The sequence below is a fragment of the Tamandua tetradactyla genome, chromosome 17, assembly GCF_023851605.1.
Source record: "Tamandua tetradactyla isolate mTamTet1 chromosome 17, mTamTet1.pri, whole genome shotgun sequence".
Taxonomy (NCBI): Eukaryota; Metazoa; Chordata; class Mammalia; order Pilosa; family Myrmecophagidae; genus Tamandua; species Tamandua tetradactyla.
The window spans coordinates 58,981,640-59,006,339 of NC_135343.1; the positions used below are offsets into that span (position 1 = coordinate 58,981,640).

A 24,700-nucleotide genomic window follows, 5' to 3' on the forward strand; every position below is an offset into this window, starting at 1 on the left:
GACACATAATAATCAGAATGTTAGATGCCAAAGTTAGAGAATTCTGAAAGCAGCAAGAGAAAAGCAATTTGTCATACACAAGAGTTCCACAATAAGACCAAGTGCTGATTTCTACTCAGAAATCATGGAGGTGAGAAGGCAATGATATGATATATTTAAAGTATTAAAAGAGAAAAACTTCCAGCCAAAAATTATTTACCCAGCAAAGCTGTCCTTCAAAACTGAGGTAGAGTTTAAAATATTCACAGAAACAATACAGTTCTTCAACAAAAGACCTGCACTACAAGAAATCCTAAAGGGAGTTCTAAAGGCTGAAAGGATCAAACAGGAAAGAGGGATTTGGAAGAGAGTATAGAAATGAAGATTATCAATAAGGGTATCTAAAAAGGTAAAAAGACAAAAACAAAGAAATGATATGCAAAGGATAAAATGGATCAAGTTAGTACTGACTTTAGAGTAATAACATTGAATATTAATGAATTAAACTCAATCAAAAGACACAGATTGGCAGAATGGATTAAAAAGTATGATTCACGGGTTCATTTCCCGGTGCCTGCCAATGCAAAAAAGAAAAAAACAAAAGAGGAAAAGTAGGATTCAATTATATACTGTTTACAAGAGATGCACCTTAGACCCAAAGGCAAAAATAGGTTGAAAGTGAAAGGTTGACAGAGAGGAGCCAAGAAGGTGGCTTAGTGAGGTGTGGGATTTAGTTCGTCCTCCAGAGCAGCTAGTAAATAGCCAGGAACAGTACAGAACAACTGTTTGGACCATGTCAGTGACCGGACACAAAGCATATCCCAGTCTGGGCAAGCTGGGCCAGTTGCAAGCCCAACCAGAACTGGCTTCTCAGGCTCCAACTGCCCCAGGCATGGGCAGAATTAGGATTGTTTTAGAGTTTGTCTGGAGGCTATGCCTTCCCTGGGAGAGTGGTGGGGCCCAGCTCAAGTAGAATCCTTCCCTCAAGGAACTCAGACCCCAGGGTCTGGAAAACTGAAGCGATTAAAGCCAGCCTACAACCTCTCCTCTGTCTCAACCACACCCCCAATAGGGAGAGTCTACTGAAGTTAAAGGTATGCTGGTGGGACCCACAGCAGACAAGCACCACATACTGGGCAAGATAGGAAAAATACAGAGGCTTCATAGGAAAGTCTTTCAACTTGCCGGGTCTCACCCTCAGGGAAAACTGATGCAGGTGACTTTTCTCCTGAGAGGGGGCCAGTTTGGTCTGGGAAAATCTGATTGGGGTGTATAATACCCTCCTAAGGGGAAAAAAAGAGGCACCAAACAGGCAGGGCAAGAAACAAGAACTGAAAATTCCTGATCGGTTAAACAAAACATAAGCTAGAGGTCTAAAATAAGCTGAACTGAATGTCAAAGAACATATTGACAACAAGTCATCCAGCAAGAATATCCCAGGTAAAAAACAGTGTAAACAATCTCCAGAATAAACTAATTAAGGAAATTAAATTCCTAGATGCCAGCAAAAAATGACAAATCATACTAAGAAAAATGAAGATATGGCCCAGTCAAAGAACAAACCAACAATTCAAATGAGATACAGGAGTTGAAACAAATAATTCAGAATGTTCGAACAGACATGGAAAACCTCATCAAAAATCAAATCAATGAATTGAGGAAGGATATAAAGAAGGCAAGGAATGAACAAAAAGAAGAAATCAAAAGTCTGAAAAAACAAATCACAGAACTTATGGGAATGAAAGGCACAGTAGAAGAGATGAAAAAACAATGGAAACCTACAATGTTACATTTCAAGAAGCAGAATACAGGATTAGTGAACTGGAAGATAGGACATCTGAACCCCAACAAGCAAAAGAAAATGCAAGGAAAAGAATGGGAAAATATGAGCAGGGACTCAGGGAATTGAATGACAATATGAAGCACACAAACATACGTGTTGTGGGTGTTGCAGAAGAGAAGCGAAGGGAAAAGGAGGAGAAGAACTAATGGAGGAAGTTATCACTGAAAATTTCCCAATTCTTATGTAAGACTTAAAATTACAGATCCAAGAAGTGCATGGTACCCCAAACAGAATAGATCCAAATAGACATACTCCAAGACACTCACTAATCAGAATGTCAGATGTCAAAGAGAAAGAGAGAATCGTGAAAGCAGCAAGAGAAAAGCAATACATCACATACAAGGGAAGCCCAATAAGATGATGTGTAGATTTCTCAGCAGAAACCATGGAGGTGAGAAGACAGTGGGATGATATATTTAAGATACTAAAAGAGAAAAACTGCCAACCAAGAATTCTATATCCAGCAAAACTGTAAATAAAAAATGAGGGAGAAATTAAAACATTTTCAGACAAAAAAATCACTGACGGAATTTCTGGCCAAGAGACTGGCTTTGAAAGAAATACTAAAGGGAGCACTAGAGACAGATAAGAAAAGGCAGGAGAGAGAGGTGTGGAGAAGAGTGTGCAAATGAAGAGTATCGGTAAAGGTAAAAAAGAAGAAAAATTAGATATGACATATAAAATCCAAAGGACAAAATGGTAGAAGAAAGTACTGCCCTTACAGTAATAGCACTAAATGTTAATGTATTAAACTCCCCAATCAAAAGACAGACTGGCAAAATGGATTTAAAAATGGGACCCATCCAAATGCCATCTACAGGAGATGCATCTTAGACCCAAAGATAAACTTAGGTTGAAAGTGAAAGGTTGGGAAAAGACATTTCATGCAAACAACAATCAGAAAAGAGCAGAAGTAGCTGTACTGATTTCCAACAAATTAGACTTCAAATTTAAAACAATTAAAAGACACAAAGAAGGACACCATGTATTAATAAAAAGAACAATTCAACAAGAAGACATAACAATCATAAATATTTATTCATTGAGCCAGAATGCTCCAAAATACACGAGGCAAACACTGAAAAGAGAAATAGACACATCTACCATAATAGTTGGAGATTTCAATATCAATGCACAGAACATCTAGACAAGGATCAATAAAGAAACAGAGAATTTGAATAATACAATAAATGAGCTAGACTTAAGGCATTTATAGAACATTACACCACACAATAGCAGGATACACCTTTTTCTCAAGTACTCATGGATCATTCTCAAGGATAGATCATGTGCTGGGTCACAAAGCAAGTCTCAATAAATTTAAAAAGGTTGAAATCATACAAAATACTTTCTCAGATCATAAAGGAATGAAGTTGGAAATCAATAGTAGGCAGAGTGCCTGAAAATTCACAAATATATGGAGACTCAACAACACACTCTTAGACAACCAGTGGGTCAAGGAAGAAATTACCAGAGAAATCTGTAAGTATCTCGAGGCAAATGAAAATGAAAACACAAAGTATCAAAATTGATGGGCTGCAGGAAAGGCAGTGTTAAGAGGAAAATTTATTGCCCTAAATACCTTTATCAAAAAAGAAGAAAGAGCAAAAATCGAGGAATTAACTGTCCACTTGGAAGAACTAGAGAAAGAACAGCAAACTAACCCTAAAGTAAGCAAAAGGAAAGAAATAATGAAGATTAGAAGAGAAATAAATGAAATTGAGAGCTTAAAAACAATTGAGAAAATCAATAAAACCAGAAGTTGGTTCTTTGAGAAAATCAATAAGATTGATGGACCCTTAGTGAAGTTGACAAAAGGAAGAAGGAATAGGATGCAAAACATAAAATCAGAAATGGAAGAGGAGACATAACCACTGACCCTGCAGAAATAAAGGAGGTAATGAGAGGATACTATGAATGTATTTGTACCAATAAACTAGACAATGTAGATGAAATGGACAACTTCCTAGAAAAGCATGAACAACCAACATTGACCTGAGAAGGCATAGATGACCTTAACAATCAATCACAAGTAAAGAAATTGAATTAGTCATTAAGAAACTCCCCAAAAAGAAAAACCCAAGACCAGATGGCTTTACATGTGAATTCTACCAAATATTCAAGAAAGAATTAGTACCAATCTGCTCAAACTCTTCAAAAAAAATTGAAGAGGAGGGAAGGCTACCTAACTCATTCTATGAAGCCAACATCACTTTCATACCAAACCCAGACAAAGATATTACAAAAAAGAAAACTACAGACCAATCTCTCTAATGACTATAGATGCAAAAATCCTCAACAAAGTTCTTGCAAATCGAATCCAGCAGCACATTAAAAGAATTATACACCATGACCAAGTAGGACTCATCCCAGGTATGCAAGGATGGTTCAACATAAGAAAATCAGTGAATGTAATACACCATATCAACAAATCAAAGCAGAAAAACCACGATCATCTCGATTGATGCAGAAAAGGCATTTGACAAAATTCAACATCCTTTCTTGTTGAAAACACTTCAAAGCATAAGAATAGAAGGGAACTTCCTCGACATGATAAAGGAAATATATGAAACACCCACAGCTAACATCATCTTCAATGGGAAAAACTGAAAACTTTCCCCCTAAGATCAGGAACAAGACAAGGATGTCCACTATCACCATTATTATTCAACATTGTGTTGGAAGTTCTAGCCAGAGCAATAAGACAAGAAAAAAAAATACAAGGCATCAAAAATGGAAAGGAAGACGTAAAACTCTCACTGTTTGCAAATGATATGATACTGTATGTTGAAAACCCTGAAAAATCCACAGCAAAACTACAAGATCTAATAAATGAGTACAGCTAAGTGGCAGGTTACAAGATTAACACTCAAAAATCTGTAGTTTTCTATACACTAGTTATAAACAGTCTGAGGGGCAAATCAAGAAAAAAATTCCATTTACAATTACAACCAAAAGAATAAAATATTTAGGAATTAATTTAACTGAGGAGTCAAAAGACCTATACAAAGAAAGCTACAAGAAGTTGCTAAAAGAAATCACAGAAGACCTAAATAAATGAAAGGGCATACCGTGTTCATGTGTTGGAAAACTAAATATAGTTAAGATGTCAATTCTACCTAAATTGATTTATAGATTCAATGCAATACCAATTAAAATCCCAAAAACTTAGTTTTCAGAAATAGAAAAACCAGTAACCAAATTTATCTGGAGGGGCAGGGTGCCCCGAATAGTTAAAAATATCCGAGAAAGAAAAATGAAGTTGGAGGTCTCACACTACCTGATTTTAAGGCGTATGATGAAGTTACATTGGCCAAAACAGCATGGTACTGGCATAAAGATAGATCCACTGACCAATGGAATCGAATAGAGTGTTCAAATATAGACCCTCTCATCTATGGACAATTTATCTTTGATAAGTCAATGAAGCCAACTCACCTGGGATAGAACAGTCTCTTCAATAAATGGTGCTTGGAAAACTGGAATACCCACATGCAATAGGATGAAAGACAGTCCATATCTCACACCTTATAAAAATTAACTCCAAATGAATCAAAGACCTTAACATTAGATCTAAGACCATAAAACTTTTAGAATAAAATACCAGGGATATATCTTATAAATCTTATAATAGGAGGTGGTTTCCTAGATCTTACACCCAAAGCATGAGCATTGAAGGAAGAAAGAAATAAATGGGAACTCCTCAAAATTAAATACTTTGGTGCATCAAAGAACATCACCAAGAAAATAAAAAGACAGCTACACAATGGGAGACAATATTTGGAAACGATATATCAGATAAGGCTCTAGTATCCAGAATATATTAGGAGATTGTTCAATTCAACAACAAAAAGACAAACAACCCAATTACAAAATGGGCAAAAGACATAAACAGACACTTCTCAGAAGAGAAAATACAATGGCCAAAAGGCACATGAAAAGATGCTCAGCTTCCCTGGCTATTAGGGAAATGCAAATCAAAACCACAATGAGATACTGTGCTGGTTTGAAAGGATGTATGTATCCTAGAAAAGTCATGTTTTAATCCTAATCCCATTTTGTAAAGCCAGCCATTCTTCTAATCCCTATTCAGTACTTTATGTTTGAAACTGTAATTAGATCATCTCCCTGGAGATGTGACTCAATCAAGAGTGACTGTTAAAGTGGATTAGGTGGAGACCTGTCTTTACCCATTCATATGAAATGATCATATGGTAAGAATGTTCGTGTTTGTATGTTGCTATATGTTTCAAAAAGTTTAAAAATTTGAAAAAAAAGTGAAAGGTTGTAAGAAGATATTCCATGCAAATAATAATGAAAAAAAAGAGCTGGATTAAGACACTAACATCTGATAAAATATACTTTAAATGCAAAGCTGTTATAAGAGACAAGGGGAACTAGCAGGAAGAAATAATAATCATAAATATTTGTGACCCTCACCATAGTGCCCAAAACTGCATGAGGCAAACACTGACAAAACTGAAAGGAATAATAGACATCTCTACAATAATGGGGTCTTCAATACACCACTCTCGTCAATAGATAGAACATCTAGACAGAGAATCAATAAGGGAACACATAACTTGAATAATATGACTAACAAGCTAGGCCTAACATATACAGAACACTGAACCCCAAAACAGCAGGATATGCATTCTTCTCAAGTGTGCATGGATCATTCATAAGGATAGACCACATGCTGGGTCACAAAATAAGTCTCAATAAATTTTAAAAGATGGGAATTATACAAAGCACTTTCTCTGACCATAATGGAATGAAGTTGGAAATCAATAACAGCCAGAAAGCTGGAAAATTCACAAATACATGCACATTAAGCAACACATTGTAAAACAGTCAGTGGGTCAAAGAAGAAGTTGTAAGGAAAATCAGTAAGCATCTCGAGACAAATGAAAATGAGAACACACATACTCACACTAATGGGTTTCAGTCAAGGCAGGGCTGAGAGGAAAATTTATAGCCTTGAATGCTTATATTAAAAAAAAAAAGAAACAGCTGAAATCAAAGACCTAACTGCACACCTATAAAGAAAAGCAAACATCCCAAAGCCATAAGAAGGAAAGAATAACAAGCATTAGAACAGAAATAAATGAAATTGAGAATTTAAAATAAAATAGAATTGACAAAACCAAAAGTTGGTTTCTTGATAAGATCAATAAAATTGTCAAACCCTTAGCTAGACTGACAAAGAAAAAAAAAAGACAGATAATGCAAATAAATAAAATCAGAAATGACAGGGGACATTACTACTTACCTCACAAATTAAAAGGATCATACGAGGATATTATGAACAACTGTATGCCAATAAATTAGACAAATTAAATGAAATGGACAGATTCTTAGAAACACATGAATAACCTACACTACCCCTAGAAGAAATAGAAGACCTCAACAGACTGATTACAAGTAAAATGATTGAACCAGTCATTAAAATCCTCCCAACAAAGAAAAGCCCAGGACCAGATGGCTTCACAGGTGAATTCTGCCAATCATTCCAAGAAGAATTAATACCAGTCCTGCTCAAACTATTCCAAAAAATTGAAAAGGAGAGAACATTACCTAACTCATTCTATGAAGCCAGCACCACCCTAATTCTAAAGCCAGATAAAGATACAAGAAAATAAATTACAGACCAATCTCTCTTATGAGTATAGATACAAAGATCCTCACCAAGTACTTGCAAATTGAATCTAGTAGCACATTAAAAGAATTATACACTATAATCAGAAAATGGATTTATCTCAGGAAGGCAAGGTTGATTCAATGCAAGAAAATCAATCAATGTAATATACCACATTAACAAATCAAAGAGGAAAAAATGCATGAATATTTGACAAAATCCATCATCTTTTCTTAATATAAACATTTTGAAAGACGAGAATAGAAGGAAACTTCCTCAATATGATAAAAGGCATATATGAAAAACCCACAGCTAATATCGTACTCAATGGTGGAAGACTAAAAGTGTTCCCTTTAAGATCAGAAACATGACACAGATGCCCTCTGTCATCACTTTCATTCAACATCATGCTAGAAGTTCTAGGGAGAATAGTTAAACAAGACAAAGAAATAAAAGACATCCAAATAGAATACGAAGAAATAAAACTTTCACTATTTGCAGGTGACAAGATCCTATTCTTAGAAAGTCCTGAAAAATCTATGACAAAGCTACTATAGCTAATAACTGAGTTCAGCAGTGTTAGGATACAAGATCAACATGCAAAATCAGTAGTGCTTCTATAAATAAGCAAGAAAACTCCAACAGCCTACACTGAAGAAATGGAAAAGCCAATCATCAGATTTATCTGGAAAGGTAACTGGCCCTAAATAGCCAAAAATATCTTGTAAAAGAAGACTGAAGTTGGAAGACTCACACTACCTGGATTTAAACCCTATTAAAAGTTACAGTGGTCCAAAAAGCATGGTACTGGCATAAAGATAGACATATGTATGATAAATAGAACAGAATTGAGAGTTCAGAAATAAACCAGTACATTTATGGTCAATTGATCTTTGACAAGGCTGCCAAGTTTACTCAACTGGGACAGAATAGTCTCTTCAACAAATGGTGCTAGTAGAACTAGATATCCATAGCCAAAAGAATGAAAGAGGACCCCATCTCACATCTTATACAAAAATTAATTCAAAATAGATCAAAGACCTAAATATAAGAACCTGGACCATAAAACTCCTAGAAGAAAATATAAGGAAACATCAAGATCTTGTAGTAAGCAGAGATTTCTTAAACTTGACATCAAAAACACAAGCAATGAAAAAAATTAGATAAATGTGATCTCCTCAAAATTGAATACTTTTGTGCATCAAAGGACTTTTTCAAAAAAGTGAAAAGGCAGCCTACTCAATGGGAGAAAATGTTTAGAAACCACAGATCCAATAAGGGTTTAATATCCAGAATACATAGAGAAACCCTACAGTGCAACAAGAAAAAGAAAAACCAAATAAAATCTGGGCAAAAGACTTAAATAGACATTTTCCCAAAGAGAAAACACAAATGGCTAAAAGGTATGTGAAAAGATTCTCAACATGACTAGCTATCAGGTAACCGCAAATTAAAACCACAGTGAGATATCATTTTACACCTACTAGGAGAGCCATTAATTTAAAAAAAAATAAAACAAACCTACAAGTGTTGGAGAGAGGATTTGGAGAAATGGAAATACTTATTCACTGCTGGTGGAAATGTAGAATGGTTTAGCCATGTTGAAAAGCAGTTTGGCAGTTCCTCAGGGAGCTAAGTATAGAACTGCCATATGATCTGGCAATCCCGCAATTAGGCATATAATCAGAACTGAAAGGAGGGATGTGAATAGACATTTTCACACCAATGTTCATAAAGGTACTATTGACAATTGCCAAATGATGAAAACAACCCAAGTGTCCATCAACCAATGAATGTATAAAGAAAACATGGTATATACATGTGATGGAATATAATTCAGCTATAAGAAGGAATGACGTCTTCAAACATACAACAACATGGATGAAAGTTGGGGAATGTTATGTTGAGTCAGACACAAAAGGACAAATATTGTATGATCTCACCAATATGAGCTAATTATAATAACTAAACTCACACAGTTAAAATCAGACTATAGGTTACAAGGAAATAGAATATGGGTAGAGAATGGGGGTAGAAACTCAATGTGTGCAGAATTTTTAATTAGGTTGAATTTAAATGTTAGAAACTGGATAGAGGTAACAGTAGCATAATATGGTAAATGTAATTACAGCAGTGAATTATGTGGGTCATTGTGATTGAAAAGGGAGGTTTAGAGTATAGCATGTCACTAGAAAAAAAACTAGAGGATAAAACAGGATTGTATAACACATTGAATTCTATGGTGAACAATGACTGTGATTAATAGTACAAATGTAAAATTGTTCTTTCATGAACTAGAACAAATGTATGTCACTGTTACAAGGAGTTAATAATAAGGTGGTATATGGAAAAAATCACTTATTACAAACTATGAACTGTAGTTAATGGTAATGTTTTGATTTTCTTCCATCAACAGTAACAAATGTACTGACAACAATGCTAGGGGTTAATAATAAGGGGTGATAAGGTGTATGGAGCATGTTAGATTTTTTTCTTTTGAATAATGAAAATGTTCTAAAATTGTGGTGAGGAATGTGCAACTATGTGATGATACGTGAACCACTGAATATATACTTTGGATGGATTGTTTGATATGTGAATATGTCTCAATAAAACTGCTGAAAAAAATCAATAAAAAACTGAGCATACACACACCCTATCACCCAGCAGTTCCATTCCTTAGAATATATGCAAAACAAAAAGGATTACACATGTGTACCAAAAGACACGTAGAAGAATATTTATTACATTGCATTTAATGGCCCAAACTGGAAACAACCCAAATGTCCATTAAGAGAAGAATGAATGAATAAATTGTGGTATAGTCACACTATGGAATATTTTACATCAACAAAAATGATGGGACTACAATGATATGCAATAACATGAAGGAATCTAAAAATACAGTGTTAGTCTAAATAAGTCAAAGACAAAAAAAATGCATACTATACGATTCTATGTATATAAAATTCAAACACAAGCAAAATTAATCTATGGTGTTGGAATATAAAATAATTGTTGTCTTTGGGGATGAACAGAGATGGTGACTGGGAGGGCACTGGTAACGTTACATTTCTCAGGCTGGGCGGTAAAGCATGTGTACATTCACTTTGGGAGAATTCATTAGGCCATACACTAATGATTTGTGCACTACTTCTGTACATATGCTAAACTTTTAAAAAAATGTTTAAACTAATCTATACTGTTAGAACTTAAGATAATGGTTACTTTGGGGAAAGAGAAATGGAAAATGAACAGGGTGGGAGCAGATGATGGGGAAGACATCTGGGGGCTGTTGGCAAAGTTCCTCTCTTGACCACAGGTGTTAATTTGTGATAATTTATACAGCTGAATATTTGTTTTTTATGCTTTTTCTGTATGTGTGTTATAATAAAGTAAGAAAAATACTTGCACAGCTATCAGAATGAGCATTGGAAATGTGTACATAATCCAGGCAAGAAACTACTATGTTTACTTTCATTAACATTTACATTGCTTAAAAATAACATCAAACAATTTTTTGGTTACTCAATTCAGAGTGCAGTCAATTTCACTGGGTCAAGGACAAGGACCAATTGCTGAAAAAATGATCAAAGATGCAATGAAATCAGGAAATTGGGTATTTTTGCAAAACTGCCATCTTGCTGTTTCTTGGATGTTGGCAATGGAAGAGCTAATTAAAACCTTCACAGATCCAAGTATGTTGAAAACCCAGCATTCGTAGAATAATACCATTTTTATGTAACGTTTTCTGGTTGAGTCCAATCAGCTTTGTGTTTCCAGATACTAAAGAGAAAAAGTGTGAGAGCTAGAAGGATTTAGTTAAATTACCCAACCAGAATTCAAAGGCCGTCAGACTCCAAATTGTTGGGGACAAGGAGGAAGGATACATAGTGATTTTTAGTGTATCTCTTTAAGAATGCAACTTCTGAGCACCTCTTAAAGGAAGCAAGGGAAACTGAGGGAAAAGCATTCCAGGCAAGGAAACAGCATAATAATGTACTGAAAACCTGATTCTTCAGATGATTCCTTTGTGTCCTACAGTGGGAACAAGAATTTTCCCAACTTTGCTTTGGACTTCTGAGCCCAGAGTTTGACTAGTTTTCTTAGATCTTCTGCCCACAGCCGGGAAAGTAATCATGTTTACTGCTTAATGCTGAGTGTGAGGTCTCTCTTTGTCCTTGCTCCCTCTATTCTCTCTGCATGTTCTCTGCAGAGAAGGATGGTATTTGTCCACCGTCTCAATTTCCCCATTTCAAAGAAAAGTCCCTTAACATTCCCCCATCAAGTATTGAAAACTAACATGCCCCTGATTTCTTTCCTCAAATGTGCTAGCTATTAGACTGTTAAGCCCTCCTTCAAGAAACACTCCTCTGCCATCATTTTAGGACATTTTACAACATATGTAAAGTAAACGCCCTAATTCTTTCAATAGAGCTTTCAACATTTTTCCTACCCTAGAATAATTCTTATAGAAAGTGTTACTAACAGTTAAACATTTTCCTTTTATTGCTGTTTTGTCTTTGTTTTAAACAGATGTTGTTATCAAGGAAACTTTTCGACTTTTTTTGAGTTCTATGCCTAGTAATACATTTCCTGTTACAGTTCTTCAAAATTCTGTCAAGGTATGTATGCATGTGGCTTGAGTGATGTAAAATGGTTGATCTCAGAGTGTTCACTGAATGGCTCCAGGGAGCTCAGGCCCCATTCAGCTCCATGCCGAGGTCTGTGTAGCCAAGGAGCAGGGTGGGAAGTCAGTATCATTTCACCTTATAGAGTCAGGGAAACAATTTCCCAAGCCACTGCTCATCCTTTTATATCCTAGTCCTGTTGGTCACTCTTCCCCCTCTTGCCTTCTACAAGAAAATGTCAGGTATGCAGAGCGAAGGGTTCAGAGGGGTGAGAACAGAACCCCTCCCAGAGTAAAGGAAATGTCTCAGTTCTTGAGAGACCAGAAGACCTACAGCTGGTATGGCTGCTGGATTTCAGCACAGGAAGTTTACAGAGTGGGGGAAGCCTCTGACATGAATTATCAACCAGGAGCAAGAGGATGTCTTTTCCCTCCCAGCCCCATATCTTCAAGATAAAGTATGGGACAGTGGATGTTGCAATGACTGGAAAATCCAATGGAGAAGGTCTGACCATGGTTTCTGGCCCATGTTTAGAGAAATAGGCACCAAATGAAAGTATCTGAGGGTCTTGTGCAAATGGTCCACCTGCTATAGGTCTGTTAGAACCCCAAGACCATGGCTAAGCAAGATACAGAGCAGGCAGGAGTATGCCAGAACGCCCCCGTGGGCCTCAGTTGTCTGTATCTGCTCAGTGGCTCCAGTCTATGTGTATTGTTCAAAAATAATGAAAATCTATAAGAATCACCCTCTCTGCCATGTGTGTTCTGTCTAAATCCAGGTAACCAATGAGCCTCCAAAAGGTTTACGTGCAAATATCAGACGAGCATTTAGTGAAATGACACCATCATTTTTCGAGGAAAATATTCTTGGAAGAAAATGGAGACAAATAATATTCGGTGTTTGTTTCTTCCATGCAATTGTTCAGGTACACTCAATTTTGCTTCTTAATAGCAACATGAAAGTGTATTTTGTTGAAAAATAAAGGAAATTCTACAATTGGCCTTGTGAAGTGCTAAGGGCCCATTCTATGTTGAATTCAAGTTGTTTTAACTCAGTCACTGGTTCAGTACCCCCTTGCCTCAGTATCTCAAAACTTCAGCACCCATCTCTATTCTCATCTGCCTACAGAATATCATCACCTGGATGAACACATTAGGTCAAATTCAACAAGCTCAAAACTGATCTCCTCAGCTCTGCTTCCTCCCAAAATCTGTTTGTCCTCCAGATTCTATTTCTGAAAATGATGGCCCTATTTGCTCAATCACCCACAATCAAAACTTCAGGATTATTTTTATTCTTCCTTCTTCACATGTGTCTTAGTTAGCCAGAGCTACTATGACAAATACCACACACTGGTTTTCTTAAACAACAAGAATTTATTGTCTCATTGTTTTGAAGGCCAGAGATCCAAAATCTGGGTGTTGACAAGGCCATGCTTTCTCCTGAAATCAGTAGCATTGTGAAGGTGGCGGCTCTCTGCCACAGAGGCAGTCTGCTTAGTTCTTTCCTCCTGTGGTTTTCTCTGACTTCTGGTTTCTACATCTTCTGGCTTCTCCTAGGTTCTCACGTTTCCTACCTGACTGAATCCGAATTTCCTTTCTTTGTAATGTCTCCAGGAATCCAGATTAAGACCCCCCCTGATTCGATTTGGCCTCACCTCAACATCTTCAAAAGTTCCTATTTCAAATGAGTGCAGATTAGGATAAAGAACTTGTTTTTTGTCAGGGTGCCTGATTCAATCTACAACAACACACATATATCTTGTCAGTCATCAAGGCCTCCTCATTTTTCTTGCAATAATTTCACTCTCACCTATTCCTGTGAGTCATGTTTGAGTATGCTCAGCACCCATAACACCGCTTTCTCCCCACCTATGACTGGAGCTCCAACTCCTCCGAAAGATGACCTTCAGCTCAGCACCACCTTCTCCTTCCTTCTGTTTAAGACTCTGGTCTGGTTCCCATCATGTGTTCTTCTCCTTGGAACCTGAAACTTAGAGTACACATCTCCAGATGCTGTCTTAGACATCTAAGACCAGCTGCTTGGTTTTCAGATATGTGTGGCCTACAGAGAAAAAGTCAATAAATAAAAAATAAAGATTAAAGATGCAGTATATGGGATATTTAAGTGAATAAGGTCTTGTAGGAGACCAGAGAGGATGGGTTCAGGGACTCTAGGTCTGAGGCCTTTTGTGGATCGAGTTATATACCCCAACAAAGACATGTTCTCAAGCTTGATCTGCATTCCTTTGGGTGTGAACCCATTTGTAAAAAAGATCTTTTAAAAATGTTATTTTAGTTAAGATATGACCCAATTGAATTTGGGTGCGCCTTAATTTGGATTACTAGAGTCTTTTGTAAGTAGAAAAAATTCAGATACAGTAAGTCAGAGAAAAAACAGAATCATAAGTCAGCAGAAACTGGAGGGACAGACACAAGAAGTGAGAGAAATGGCTGTGCCATGGGACGCAGCGATGCAAGGCAAGCCCCCAGGGATTGCAGCAGTTCAGCGCCAGAATGCTACAGACTCTGGGAGAAAGCATGGCCTTGCTGATGACTTGATGCTGGACTTCCAGCCTCCAGAACTGTGAGCCAATAACCTCCGGCTGTTACGCCAGCTGGTGTGTGGTATTTGTGAGAGCAGCTGGCAAACTAAAACAACAGCTGAGATTCAGAGGTGGTTTAAGATTTAGGAAAATTTTGCAATCAAGATGAAGGAACATGAACCAATCCTCCGGTATGGTCACTGGTTCCCAATTAAAGGGTTGATGCGGGGTAGGCAGACTACAAGAGGGGGTAAGAGTTCACTATAGGATGTCATAAGACAAGGATTATGATTCTGGTGTGGAGATGTGAGCATGTGTTCAGCATAGCAGGCAGGACTGAAGAACCCAGGCGAGGGATAGACTCCTCCAGGTCAGAGACGTCTCTCCCCACATAGATTATTGCAGTATCAGTACTTTTATGCCTAAAGACTCCCTGGAGGTGGGGTTTTCTTTTCCCTATTTTGATGGAGAAATGTGTTATTTTATCCTGAAGAACAAATGGTCTTTTGACAGGTCTCTCAAATTTCCAGTAACAACATTAGAACTATTGAGAAAGGGGCAGCCCAGGAGAAAAAGATGAACCACATGACTTTTACTGATTTTGCAGTATGAGGATATCTCAGTTTCACAGAAACCTTTTAATTTTCAATATTTTACCTGAAATTAATATTGTGAAATTTTATTTAAGACCATTATCACTTCTATTCCAGGAGAGGAAAAAGTTCGGCCCTCTTGGCTGGAATATCTGCTATGAATTTAATGACAGTGATAGAGAATGTGCTTTACTGAACCTCAACCTTTACTGTCAGGAAGGACGGATCCCCTGGGATGCCCTGATTTACATCACTGGTCAGTATTCCTACCGGGCCAGGACGTCCAGCTGTATGCTGTTGTGGGTCGCCCCCTCCCAGTCCTCATGAAGGCGATGTCCTGCCGCAGCGATGATGATAATGGCTGATATTCCCTCTGGGAAGATAAGAACATAGTAAGAACATGTGCTAAGAATATCATGAAGATATTTACATGTCAAAAATAGGGTGGCTGTTTTCCCAAATAATAATACCGAGCACTTACATAACTCATGCCACATGCCAGACCATTTTAAGCACTTCTTATGACTTAGCAGACTTAATCCTCACAACAACCCAAAATGTGAGGACTATTATTATCCCCTGTTTTACACATGAGGAAACTGAGGCACAGTTTACATGTGCACCTTGATTTGAACTTAGGCAGCCCAACCTCCGGTGTCTGGGCTCTTAAATTCAAAAGAACCTGAAAATCAGTTGACTAGTAGAGACCTGTTTTATCAGGAATACTTGTGAAAAAGGGAAAACTTACCTGGAATAAAATCTTGGCAAATATTAGCTGTGGCCATGTTGGGATCTTACTACCAGAAAAAGATCCAACTTGGACCATGTTGGCCCAAGTAATAAGGTAGGGGAGATCTACCCTGGAAAGGGGGTAAGAGGGCTCTGAGAAGGGGTCAAGGGGAGAACTGGTATTTGGGAAATGGGTAGTTTTATTGGTGAGTAAAGGCAATGGGGAGCAGCACAGGGGTATCAAGACAGCCAGGGCCTTGAAAGACAGATGAAACCTTGGGATGTGTTTGAGCAGTGATGATGAATGAAGGCTGGTCTCCAAGGTGGACCGAGAAGGAAGGGGCCAGAACCTGGGAGGCGGGTCAGAAGCAGTGACTTTATATTCCTGCCCCCAGTCACTTAGATGAGGCCAAGATTGCCTAGCACAGTGGTGAAGTAGGTAAAACTTTTCTCTGGGACTCTCTGATTGCCCTGAGTTTTCCTGTTTCTGTTTTTCTCTCCCTTCTTCCACTCCTAGCCCCCGACATTTCAGGTTACCTCAGTCTCTACTTCTATGGAAGTAATTGTGCTTCAAAAGGGACAAGGAGGAACAAGGCTAAGGTTATATCTGCTCTCACTACTTCTGTTTAGCATTATACCGGAGGTTCTAGCCAGGGAAATTAGGGAAGGAAAAGAAATAAAAGGGATTCAAATTGGAATGAAAAAAATAAGCCTGTCTTTATTCACAGATATGACTTTTTTTTTCGATGCTGTATGGCAGGGTCACATTTCACTCTTTTTCCATGTGAGTATCTCATTATTGCCTGAGCATCTGTTGAATTTTTTGTTTGTTTGTTTTGGGAAGGGCACGGGCTGGGTATCAAACCCAGGTCTCCTGCGTGGCAGGCTACAACTCTACCATTGAGCTACCCTAACACCCCCCACAGATATGATTTTGTATGTAGAAAATCTTCAGAAATTCACACACACAAAAATGACTACAGGTAATAACTGAATTCAGCAAGATTGCAGAAAATAATTATTAATATACAAAAATCAATTATATTTCTACACAATAGCATTGAACAATCCAAAAACTCAATTTAAAAAAAATCCACTCAATAGTATCAAAAAGAATAAAATATTTAAGAATATATTTAACAAATGAAGTGCACACTTGTACATGAAAGCCAGAAAACACTGTGAAAAGCAATTAAAGATGGTCTCCATAAATGGAGAGACATGCTGTATCAATGGATTGGAAGATTTTATATTGGCAGTATTCCTGAGATTGATCAATAATGTCAGTGCAATCCCTATCAAAGTCTCAGCTGGCACTCTTGCAGAAGTTAACAAGCTGATGCTAAAATTCATATAGAAATTCAAAAGACCCTAAATTGTAAAATCAATTGTGATAAAAAAGAACCAAATTGGAAGATTTACAGTTTCCAATTTCAAAACTTATTGCAAAGCTACAATAATCAACACAATGTGGAATTGGCTAAGGACAGACATACAGATCAATGGAACAGAATTGAAAGTCCAGAAATGAACCCTTATATTAAAGGCCAGTTAATTTTCAACACAGGTGACAGGACAGTTTAATGGGGAAGGGATAGTCTTTTCATCAAATCATGTTGATACAACTGAATAACCACATGCAAAACGAATTTGGACCCATACCACACACCATACACAAAAGTTAACTTAAAATAGGTAATAAACCTAAATATAAGAGCTGAAATTATAAAGCTCTTAGAAGAAAATATGGAAGTGACCTCTGTTAAGCAATGACTTCTTAGATACAACAGCAAAATCACAAGTAACAAAAGAAAAAGTGATAAATTAAACTTAATCAAAATTTAAAACCTTTGTACTTCACCTAAACCATCAAGAAAGTGAAAAGACAATCCAGAGACTGGGAGAATATTTGCAAATCACATATGTGATAAGGGATTTGTATACAAATATATAAAGAACTCATAAAACTCAATAAAAACAACAAAAATAGCTCAATTTAAAAAAAAGCAAAAGATTTTAATAGACATTTTACTAAAGAAGTCATACAAATGACCAGTAAGTACAATAAGCACATGAAAAGATGCTCAATAAGTCATTAGGGAAATGCAAGTTAAAGTCAAAATGAGATTTCATTTCACATACCCATTAAGATGGCTACAATACAAAAGACAGATAATAACAAGTGTTAGCGAAGATTGGAGAAAATGAAATCCTCATTCACTGCTGGTGGAAATTTAAAATGGTGCAGTCACTGCCAGACAATCTGGTTATTCCTCAAACAATTAAAAACACTGTTACCATATGACCCAGCAATTCCACTCCTAAGTATATGCCCAGGAAAGGTGAAAACATATCCACCCAAAAACTTGTATATAAATGTTCACAATGTTACTCATAATAACCCAAAAGTAGAAACAACCTAAATGTCCATCAGCTGGTGAAGGGACAAAAAAAATGTGGCATAACCATACAATGAAATATTATTTAGCAATAAAAAGGAATGAAGTACAGGGTGGTGCAAGAATGGCTCAGTGGCAGAATTCTTGCCTGCCATGCCAGAGACCTGCATTCAATTCCCAGAGCCTGCCCATGCCAAAAAAAAAAAAGAAAGGAATGAAGTACAGATACACGCTACAACATTGTCAAACTTCAAAAACATTGTGCTAAGTAAAAGAAGGCAAAAGACCACATGTTGCATGAATCCATTTATATGAAAGTTCCAGAAAATTAAAATCCATAGAGATAGAAAGTAAATAAGTAGTTAAATGAGGCAAGGAGTAAAAACAAGGAGTGATGGCGTGGTGGATACAGAGTTTCCTTTTGGAGTGATGGAAATGCTTCTAAAATTAGATTTTGGTGATGGTTACACAACTTCATAAATTTACTAAATATTACATGAATTTATGATTTGTAAATTATACATCAATAAAACTGTTTGAAAAAAAAGAAAGGAGTAAAATGACATATGGCAATACTAGCTAATGGTGCGATTTGGGGCAGTCATTTATGGATGAATCCAGAAAATATTGATTAGTATTACCATGATAGATGCTGAAACAAAGCCCCATGGGTGGGGCTAGGAGATAATGAATAAATTATTATGCATTATGATAATTACCAAAATAGAAATGTATGCACAATGCCATAAGTATTCAGAAGTGTACCATCTGGAGCAAACTGGGAAAACTTCACAAAAGAGGTGATGGTTGAATTGAGGGCTTAATAGTGAGTTGGGTTCACCGGGAAAAAAGACACAGGAAAGCATAGAGGACAGAGAGGAGAGGAGTATGCTATGCCCAGCAGACTGTAGAGGAGGGAGCAGTTCTGTAGGGCTGGGGCCCAGGTGTGCATGGTGGGGAGGCAAGTGTGCTAGGCCACATCCTGAAAGTCCTGTGTGCTGTGTTAATAAATTGTGGCTCTACCTTGTAAACAGTTGTTACCAATTATAGTCTTTTAGACTGGAAAGAGGTGCAGTGTTTTACAAAGCCATGATAAAAGCAAGATGCTGAGGGATTGAACACAGGGAAATAGTAACACTGATGGGGAAAAGAGACAGGAGAAAATAAACAGATAAATATTAGGCAGATTATGTTTAGGAAGGTATTTGGGCTTCAGGGTAGAGGGGTTTTAAAATTTCATATTGTAAACTCCAGGAATGCATAAGGCCAGCTAGGGTTTTGGAGAGAGATCTGAATTCAAAGGGGGGGAAGGCAGAGCCAAATCTCAGGTCTGTCCAGTTTGTATTGGGCCATCTCCATGCCAGCCCCATGGGGATAGGAAAGGAAGAGAAGAAGGAAGCCACCACATTGGAACTGTAATGCTGGGGCCAGGCCAGGTGGTGGGTGCATTTGAACAGCCCTCCAACACTCGTTTTCTGAGAAAAACAGACTTCTTCCTGAAAGTGAGCTGTGAGTCATCTACCCCTGAGTCAAAATAGTAGAGCACCTTTTTAATTCAGTTTGATCCATGAAAGATAAAACTAAACCTGGATGGAGAAAGTCAAAGTCTGTTGATTTGTAGGGAAAACATCTCTGTGCTCCTTCTCAAAATGTAGATATTTTAGTTTCAAACCTTTTTTAGAAAAATACACTTTAGGAAAACTGTTTCCCTTCACCACTGACTTACGTTCGAGTCTGCATTTTTCTGGCCATCCTTCTTTCCTGGACACCATCATGCAATTGGAGAAACTTAAACTTTATATTCCTATTCAGCCTCAATGGCCCACTGTGTTCTGGTTGGGCCTTGCCTAGATGGACCACTGTAGAGATTTAGCCCACCTTTGGGTCCCAAGAGTTCCCTAAAGGCAGGAGAAGAATATTCCCAGGAAGGCACAGCATCATCTCTCCCTGACCTCTCAGCATTGCTAATATAGGGCTTCAGCTACTTGACCACCAGCCCTGGTGACTGCTTCCCCTTCCTTCTCCCTGAGCAGCTGATCCAACAAGACTGGCAAAAGGTGCTCCAGCTGGGGTGGGAAGATAAGTATCCCTGGCAGGGGCACAGAGTAAAGACATTACTATCTTAGAAGAAATAAATCATTGCGATTCCAAAGAGAAAAATAACTTTCAACCATCTTGAAAGAAAGAAAAAAAAATTTCTTCCTCAGGAGTTAGAGATGAGACTGGATCAACAATTAGAGGATTCTAGAGTTAACAATGTCAGTATCATAGATGAAAGCTTCCCAGGACACTGCAGTGATGAATGGACAACTGTAGCAATGCATCTGGAATATTCCCATGAATTATATCAGCAATAAATATGATTCCAATATGATTCTCTCCTACTTATAATTTGGGGGCAGTCGTGGGGTATGCTGCAAGTAGCCCCTCTGAAAAAAGAGAAACTAGGTCACAAGGTGTTTTAAGTCCCCATAACATAGTTTCTCTGAGGCAAGTTGCTGTCTTTCACATTGGATCTGTCTTTCCTCCTGAGCCTCATATCAATGCTTTATAAGTTGTCTATAGAGTTCAAATGTCTTGTTGTAATTGTATTATCCACTGACCCAAAAATAAGCACTATTATATGGAAAATGGGTGTTCTAGAATACTACAGGCAATGAGGGGATAAGACCCAAACTCAAGATTTTGACACAAAAGAACAGGAAGAAAGAATATATGAGTATGGCTCATTGACTTTACTTTGTGTTACTTGGAAAAGGCAAAATAATTAGGGTAGATTACATATATTACATTTGTATGCTTTTTTAAAAATTGACCTTTGCTCTCCTTCTGAGGGGTAATGGAAGGGAATTCTAATGTACTATTTCCATTTTTAGTACCAAATAAATGAGTAGAAATAAACCTATTAAAATTTGTGTTTGCTTATCAATTTAAAAAACTAATACATTTTAAATGCAAACTCCTTTTCAGGTGAAATTACATATGGCGGGAGAGTGACAGACACGTGGGATCAAAGATGCCTTCGTACTGTTTTGAAAAAATTTTTTTCTCCTGAAACTTTAGAAGCCCATTATAAATATTCCGAATCAGGTGAATGACTTTTCCACATTATGAAAAGACTCTTTCCAAGAAATCATTGACAGCACCTCCCAGTTTTCCATACAGGAGCTGTCGGTCTTCACAACCCAACCTCTACCTACGCCCATCCCCAGGCTTGACCACCTTCAAAGCTGGTCTGCTAGTAAGAGGATAAAGATGTACACTGTGCAGTAACTACTTGGATTTTCTGTTTTAACGTTGCTTATATGTTGTTCACATGTGCTTTCAAAATTATAATCTAGTATATTTAGAATGTAATTAATCAAAACTTCCAGTACAGCAAGTTGAGTAAGAAACAGATCTGTGAATTGGTGCTAATTCATTATGGGTCAGACAGCAAGTAGAGGGGGGATTCCTAGGTGTCAACCCCTTGAAGAGGACAGTCTGATTGGTGCACACTGGGCTCATAAAAGCTCCCACCACTGAGTTGTAAGAAAGTAACCCTCAAAGGTAACAAGATTCAAGGGTAATCTCTGTAGCAAATTTAGTAACCCTAGATCCCACTGTTTTGCAGATGTGACCTTGGGTTTCCCCAAACCCAATCACTGGGGAGGATTGTTTGTTGTCATTTATCGAACAAATGTGAAAGCAGTCTCTTCCACAAGCCTAAGTTCAGAGAGCAGAAGGAGGCAGACCTTTCAGCCACACAACCCTAGTTTCCCGAAAGCTTGAAACAGTCTGGAGGAGACACCCTAAAAGGTTAGGACACTGATCAGAAAAGGTCATGAATCCAGACCCCGCCACAATAACGAGGAGGCTTAAGGGAAATAATCCCCTTTTCTCTGTGAGGTGGCTGACAGCAGACACCATCAGAACCAGGCAGAAAATAGGCAGTCCCGGCGGCACAGAGCCCATCACTCTGATACATGTTTGCCTTCTGTTTTTGATAACAGGCATCTATTTTGCACCCCTGGCTGACAGCCTACAGGAGTTTAAGGACTACATTGAAAATCTGCCCTTGATAGATGACCCAGAAATATTTGGAATGCATGAAAATGCCAACTTAGTTTTCCAGGTATGTGGCCTTTCAACTTAAAGTACATATTCACATTGTTTATATAAACTTAAAACCGCAACAGTCACTCACTGAATCTCTAATTATAATATCCTTAAATAAACAAATACGTGTTTCACCTCAACTTTGTCATTTGTTTCCAGTTTAGCCTGTACCTTCTGGGTCCTTCCCAGAATCCTAAGATCACCTTCATTTTTCCTGTCACTTACCCCACCTCCCAGCCTTCTGCTTCATCTGTCTCCTGCCCACTCATACTACGCGGGGGCTAGATGACCCTCTAAACCCTCTTAATGAGTCCAGAAGTAGGCACAGGTCCTGTGTTAGGCCATCGAGGGTCCTTTCCTGAGGTTTTTATATACAGATGCTGCTCTGAATCACTGGCGAAGAGGCTGTATACCTGACTCTGTGCCTTGTCTCTGACACCCCCACCCACCCCCCACATGGAAGAACAGGAAAGAGATTGGCAGGACCATGGTCGCTCTTTCCTGCCATTGAAAGAACAAGAACAACCTAGAGGGAAACAGGAAAGAAAGATCCATTCATGCCTAAGACCCATGTGATTTGTGTTTCCTTCTTCCCAGTTATATGAGCCAACAGTTTCCTTGTCTTTGCTTTAGTTGGTTTAGGTTAGATAATTCTGCTTCCTGCAATCAAAAGAGCCTTAATTCAAAATATATAAATGATTCCTTCCTCAACCCAATAACATGTTCTTACATAGATGTTTACTAAAAACTAGTGAAGAAATGTGGGCCCATGAAAATCAGTTGGAGCTACAAGGAAGAAATTTGCCTCCTGAAAGGCTGATGGGCATAAATCAAGGGCCACCTGCATAGGCCATCTATAGGCAGAGATTTATTATCTGTCTTCTCACTAGAGGTTGAATAAAAGGAAAGGAAAAAAACCAATAGGAGCTGAGTAAACAGGAAAAAAACACATACTAAAGGATAAGGGGTAGAAACCCCATCCAGAAGACTCAAAACAACCCTCAGAAAATCACCTACTGTAGGAACCAGTGGTGAAGTCAAATATTTTGGCATCAGGGCTTGGTTGTAAGAAGACTGGCCTGGATAAAAGAAAAAGCCAGAGTTAAGAACACACTGATGTGTCAGTACAAAGGACACCATGAGATGCATGAGAATACACTATTAAAAGGAAGAATCCAAGAGCAGAATTAAAATCTGCTTTGGAGGTGTCGCTGGTTTGAAAGGATGTATGTCCCCTAGAAAAGCCATGTTTTAATCTAAATCCATTTCATAAAGGCAGAATAATCCCTATTCAATACTATATGTTTGAAACTGTAATCAGATCATCTCCCTGGAGATGTGATTTAATCAAGGGTGGTTGTTAAGCTGGATCAGGTGATGAAATAGCTCCGTCCATTTGGGTGGGTCTTGATAAGTTTCTGGAGCCCTATAAAAGAGGAACCATTTGGGAGAATGAGGATATTCAGAGAGAGCAGAGAAGAACGAAATAGCTACGAGAAGCAGAAGTCCACCAGCCAGCGACCTTTGGAGATGAAGAAGGAAAACGCCTCCAGGGGAGCTTCATGAAACTGGAAGCCAAGAGAGAAAGCTAGCAGATGACGCCGTGTTCGCCATGTACCCTTCCAGCTGAGAGAGAAGCCCTGACTGTGTCCACCATGTGCCTTCTCACTTGAGAGAGAAACCCTGAACTTCACTGGCCTTCTTGAACCAAGGTATCTTTCCCTGGATGGATGCCTTTGATTGGACATTTCTATAGACTTGTTTTAAGTGGGACATTTTCTTGGCCTTAGAACTGTAAACTAGCAACTTATTAAATTCCTCTTGTTAAAAGCCATTCCGTTTCTGGTATATTGCATTCCGGCAGCTACCAAACTAGAACAGGAGGCTAGAGATCAAAACCGATATTTAGATTATCACACATGTGATTTAGGGAACAAACTTAATCAACTTTCCAGAACAGAGATTGAAATGTCCAAAAGTGTAGAAAATGATGAAAGACAACAAATAGATATGGAGGCCAGTGCAAGGATATTCCACAAGACAGTAAGAAACAGAAGGAATAATTTGAGAAAGTCTTGAATTACTTTTTGCTGTGCTGAAAATAAAAGGAAAAAACAAAACAAAAACTGAAGCTATGCCTAGAAAAATCCTGGAACAAATTTGGACCTTCAGTATCCGGCCCACCCCAACCCTCTCTACCCCCAGGCACACTACAGTAACAGAACTACTCGGGTCCCAGGGACTT

At 38.0% G+C, this 24,700-nt stretch overlaps 1 protein-coding gene and 1 long non-coding RNA gene across 8 annotated transcripts in view; one reads left to right on the forward strand and one right to left on the reverse strand.

Moving 5' to 3' along the window:
- Positions 1–24,700, forward strand: part of DNAH6 (dynein axonemal heavy chain 6) — a 295,021-nt gene that overhangs the window by 244,233 nt on the left and 26,088 nt on the right. Inside the window, exons 65-70 of the mRNA XM_077134752.1 lie at positions 10,998–11,158; positions 11,997–12,085; positions 12,870–13,016; positions 15,347–15,485; positions 21,328–21,447; positions 22,350–22,471. Of these exons, the coding sequence (XP_076990867.1) occupies positions 10,998–11,158; positions 11,997–12,085; positions 12,870–13,016; positions 15,347–15,485; positions 21,328–21,447; positions 22,350–22,471 (778 nt within the window). The remainder of the gene's footprint in view (positions 1–10,997; positions 11,159–11,996; positions 12,086–12,869; positions 13,017–15,346; positions 15,486–21,327; positions 21,448–22,349; positions 22,472–24,700) is intronic.
- LOC143661261 (uncharacterized) overlaps positions 1–24,700 on the reverse strand; it is a 201,515-nt gene that overhangs the window by 142,088 nt on the left and 34,727 nt on the right. For 3 of the 7 annotated variants that reach the window (XR_013164475.1, XR_013164472.1, XR_013164474.1), the window contains exon 3: positions 15,500–15,602. This is a non-coding gene — a long non-coding RNA (uncharacterized LOC143661261). Of the gene's footprint in view, positions 1–13,406; positions 14,156–15,417; positions 15,603–24,700 lie in introns of those variants that run through there. The other 4 variants (XR_013164470.1, XR_013164473.1, XR_013164476.1 and 1 more) reach the window with 4 other exon arrangements.